Raw genomic sequence first — 5243 nt, 5'->3', positions numbered from 1 at the left:
AATGGAGTGTTCTTGTCATGATTCCTGGGATGCTCCAAAAATTTATATGCAGATGAGACACAAGGCAACTTGGTCTGGTTTCACCTCATGGAAGGCAGGGCCACAAGAATCATATGCAACAGGCTGGGGGGGGGCAACAGAGCGATTTGGGGTGAACTGTTTGGGACCCCATATGGTGACATTTGCCAGACATTTAAGGATGGTGAAGGAACAGGAATCATTGGAAATGGGAAAGAAAGGCATAGCTCAGCTGTGAGAATGAAGAGGAAGTCAAAGTGTATGCAATGTAGTGGCTCACCATGCTTTGAAAAAGAATTGGCACTTAAAGGGGACTGTGCTTAATGGACACTATTATATATCTTATTCAGAAACACTAACCTGGCATTGTGGTAGGTTTCCATCCATGTTTGCCCAATGTGGGTTGTGTGTTTTATAATCATGCTCAGAGCTGGCTACATTTTATCAGCTTCATAGTCGGTTTCCATTTACTGAGCACACGCTGCTTTTGGCAGCAGTTTAATGATAGACAATCTAGTTAATGAAGTTTTCTTATATGTGAATGTAAGGCAAGGGTCTTTTTTCCCCATGCTGATTGGACAAAAATCCTTGTCTTGTATTTGAGTAAACATAGTATTTAACTTGCACTTAATCAGCACTATGTTTAAGAGAGATGTAAAACAGGTAGGGATAAAGGTAACCAAGAGGAACTCTGGTCCTGTTGGAATGCAGAATGTCAGAAAGGCCCCTGACCCAAGAGTGGGACCATCCAGATGGACTGCAGTATGAAACTGAGGTCACTTGGTTCCAATCATCAATTATACTGACATCAATGAGAATAGAAAAAGAAACAAAAAGCTGTACCTATTCCTGAAGGGTGACAATTCTGTTTAAGATGAACAGAATCAAAACCAAAATCAAATTACTTGCTTAAAATATCCTTTTTTAATTTTCAGTAGGGTAAAGTATTAAGCAATATTGCTTTCTCCAACTGCAAAGCCCTGGAATTAAAAATCTATATTATACCAACTGCAGCACGTGAGCAAATTACAAAAATAACTAGGTTTATTCACAGGAAGAACTTATTTTTATTTAAATAGCATTCAATCAGTAAGAAAGTGGTAACCCAATAAAGTTCTGCAATTATAGTTACCAGCTACATAATATGAAGAAGTGTGTTCCACCTATATTTATACATAGTAAATACAAGCATTAACCCAAATCACACAGCACTTCAACTAAGACCCCACTGACTTTCACAGAAGTTTTACCCAGGCAAGTACTGTAGGGTTTGGTATATTACTATTGAAACCAATTGTATCATCTTTAATCTCATTTGTCTAAATTCAGAGCTGGAACTGGTAGATGCAAGTCCCCTGAAATCATCAGTTGTACAAATACATTTTAATTTAGCCAACCGTTTTATGTTTTGTTGTTGCAATACGTCATATTCCACATAAACCACTCTATAACGCCACACTGCTTTATTACAGCTGGGGAAACTGGCAAATAATTTCTCAGTCATCCACAGATTTTCAATCAATTCATTTACATAAATATGTTTTTTCTGGGGACATGAAATAATGTCCCTCAAAGAAAGCACTGGAAGGGATGTTTCTCTATACCAGACTTAACTGAACGTTTAAAGTTCTTCCTGAACATCGTTATCCTCCTGCTCAACACATTTATCATTTACCATCAAGGAACCCAAGGAAAAAGCTGTAGGTGAAATGGGTCTCGATTCAGGAATATGTTCTCTTTTGTATTTTTCAATGTAAGGTTCAGCTACTTTCCAAACCTACAGGACAGAAAGAGAAATGGCAGTCAGGAGTACAGACTGAGTGATTTCATATTTCTACTCAGATGTCATTACACAAGTTTAGAAACCTCCCTACAACCAGTACAGGGGAATAACCACAAGTTATAAATAAGCATGTGAACCCCAGAAATAGGCACAAGTTCTGAGATGGTGACTGGAGATGTATTTGAGACACCTGAGCACAAGTGTGAGGGGACAAGAAATGACTACTGCCCCAGAGAGGCAGGATTAGTGTTGTCAGGTTGGAGATCTGCACCTTCTCTGGTGACCCAAATGATGATGATGATGAAGTAGGAGAAATAATGGATATTAGGGATGCCTTACTGGAAATCACCGTGTCATACAAGCAACCAAAGTTGTTCAGAATGAGTGGCTGGATGCCAGAGAAGAAGGAAAGCATTGCTGTTGGTAGCAGATATGAGAAGATGCTGGAGTGGAATTTACAAGAGAAACTAGAAGTTGAAAGGTTTTCCCCTTTTTTACCCTTGACCCCTCTAAGACTGTGAGAAAGGTAGATTGTTAGAGTCAATAGGGTTGCAGAGAGTCTGATCAGTACCTATTTCTCTCTCTAATTTCTCTGGTTTTTATTTTAATAGTGTAAAAAAACCTCAAACAGTTGGTCAGTGTTAATAGATGTCCCAGTAAATGCTTTCTCCTCTTCATTTTCCCGCTGGGGATAGGACTGTCCTCCTTTCCTTCCTACTCCCTGATTCTGGATCCACAACAACGAGGAGAGTGGATCCACTCTGCCTGACCAATACCCAGAGTCTTGTTGTCTTCAATGGAGTTTTACATGGATGTAGGGCTTTTCATCCGGAAGCTTAACACCTGAGTTTCAATCTTTATCTGTAAAGTTCTGTTATCTAAGCCATTCTTAAGAATACAATTGAGGAAATGTGTTTCTTAATATATAATTTTAAATGTAGGTGTCACTTTAAAACTTAAACCCAGTGGTTCTCAATCTTTTTAGATTCAAAGAACCCTCTTTCACTTGCCAACTCTGTCACTTGTTTTCCTGACTATTGAAAATAATAAAGCAATTCTCCTGTTGCAAAGAACTCAGAAAGACCACAACCAATCTGAAATGTTTTTGACACTATAGATTCCTATTTAAAATACTGGAGTTTATCTTGTCAATCGTAACACCATTAGCCATTGGCACACCTAGCACTATTAATATTGTGAAGCATTGTGTCACCCTTAAAAGAATCTCTCAGCACCCTGAGGTGCTGTGGCACTGTGGTTGAAAATCACTGCTCTAAACCAAACAATCTCCATACGATTTCTTCAGAAGATCTGGTAATAAAATTGCACATGGAAGGGTAAGAATAGTTTTCTCTCTATGACAGATAACACGGAGGGACATTTTAAAGGGAAAATGGCACGGTCCTTCCCAAAGGATCAATTCTATTGTACAAATGCTGAACATCAACACATGCCACTTGGTCTACAAGGAGGCTGTGAGTCACCTCAATGTCTGGAGCTATGAAGCGATCCTTCATCCAAGGCCTGAGAGGAGACAAGTTGAGAACATTGGCCAAACATTAACCACCACCAAAGTTAGCAGGTCTTCAAAACTGTAACCTCTGGAAAACATTTATTTAATGGTACCTTACAATAGAGTGCACAAGGTTATAGACTTTCTCCAATGGGGTAGTTGTTTTCAAAGGGCACAGAAACTCAATGCCCTGGCAGGCTGCAAGAAGTTCAATCGCCAACACTAGGAAGCCAAACAGCAAAAGGTAGGACAGAGATTTTCAGGATGTGCAATTCATTATGAGTTTACAATTGAAGAGCATTTCTAATTGGAGTTTGGTATGGTTATTGATCATACTTAGGACCTCACCTCTTCAGTGCTATGCAAATACTAGTCGATCCATGTGGCACAGTGGGGAAGGCAGCCAGATAAGAGGCCTACTTACAAACAGGGAAACAGAGGCAAAAGTCCAGCACTTTTAAATAGCCTCTTATTTGGATGCTCAGAGATGTTAAGTGTGATTCTTCCAGGTGCTAGGCAGTCACAGTTCCTTTTGTACTCAGCTGTGATACATACCTACTGCTCCTAAAAATACCTCTCAAATGATCTCTGTTTCAACACCAAATAACAGAGGCAGCCTTAAGGCCAGATGAAATACAGAGATGGGCCTAGTGGCATGAATCCCTCACATTCATAAGGGCCAAATTATTCTAAGGAAAACCTTATCAAAGAAACATTGTATCCTCCAGTTGCACATTCACTTTCCTCAGCATGTCAAACAATATTTAATATTTTATAGAATCTGACTGGTGGAGCACCCACCGGTGTAAACCTATACAAAACCAAGGTACATGTGCTGTTTTTGTGCTACATGTTGTTAATGTCTTTCCAGCAACAACTAAAACTTTTACCCCACAAAGATGTCATTTTAATCTCTCTAATCAATGAAGAATGGCAGAATTTAGACTGACTCTCACATTATTAAGCAGTTGTTTCAGTGGAATTCACCTGAATCGCATGTTAGAAAGACATCTGAGTACAACTAACTATTTAAGAACTTACCATAAAAACATTTTTGGCATAACCAAAGTGTCTACTACTTTAAAATAATGACATTTAGAAGGAATCATTCTTAGTTTTAATCTAGTTACAATACTAAAGATCTCTGTACAATCAGGTCTCAATTTTACCTTGTTCAACATGTTCAATAACTCTCAAGGCTTTTCTTGCAGCCCATCCTCCCATGGACACATGATCCTCTGTAGCAGCACTGGTTGAGAGAGAATCCACAGAAGAGGGGTGGCACAAGGCTTTATTCTCAGAAACTGCAAAAGTCCAATGTGACTAAATGGTACATTGTGTAGGCAAAGAGGTGCTAGAAACAACAGACACATCTGAAAGATGCTGCAGTGAGAAACACATCTAATTCAGTGCACACAATGAAGCACTGCAAGTGTGTGGCACTGCTGTGGCTTGACCAAGTCCTCTGCAGTACCTATTACTTTGCCTCTAGAGATGGCAGTCATTAGGTGACTTCAGATGCTGATATGAAACTAACCATAAAAAGCAAAATATATATGAAAAACTAATTTAAAATATATATTACTGCTAATCCCAGTTTTAGCAGTAAACTTCCCTTCTTGCTTGTCCACCCCCATTCTGCCTGGGAGCCACTGGAATATTCCTGTGAGAGAGAAGGGATGGCCAGACCATCTCTACCAGCCAAAAATTCAAACTTTGATTCCTGGTGTAGGTCATACGTAGAGTGCCCCGTTATGTGCTGCTGTGTACTACTACTTCTATGTTAGTTGGCACCCTCTTTTATGAGGATGCACGGTGCCCGCTGGCACCAACCTTGCTACTGGTGGAATGAACTCTTCAAGCATCCATGAGGATGTTTTACCTTACGGTAGGGACCAAACCACTCTATTTTGACTCCAGAACCAGGAA

At 39.6% G+C, this 5243-nt stretch overlaps 1 protein-coding gene across 1 annotated transcript in view; it reads right to left on the bottom strand.

The window, feature by feature from the left end:
* Positions 1-919: 919 nt before the first annotated feature.
* Positions 920-5243, bottom strand: part of HAL (histidine ammonia-lyase) — a 62567-nt gene continuing 58243 nt past the window's right edge. Inside the window, 4 exon segments of the mRNA XM_019515055.1 lie at positions 920-1795; positions 3256-3325; positions 3428-3536; positions 4484-4618. Of these exon segments, the coding sequence (XP_019370600.1) occupies positions 1640-1795; positions 3256-3325; positions 3428-3536; positions 4484-4618 (470 nt within the window). The 3' untranslated portion in view covers positions 920-1639.

The sequence above is a fragment of the Gavialis gangeticus genome, unplaced genomic scaffold, assembly GCF_001723915.1.
Source record: "Gavialis gangeticus isolate Ggan-Ray unplaced genomic scaffold, GavGan_comp1, whole genome shotgun sequence".
NCBI classification, from domain to species: Eukaryota; Metazoa; Chordata; order Crocodylia; family Gavialidae; genus Gavialis; species Gavialis gangeticus.
Note: the sequence above shows the minus strand (reverse complement) of the source record. Positions and strands in the feature narration are given on the sequence as shown.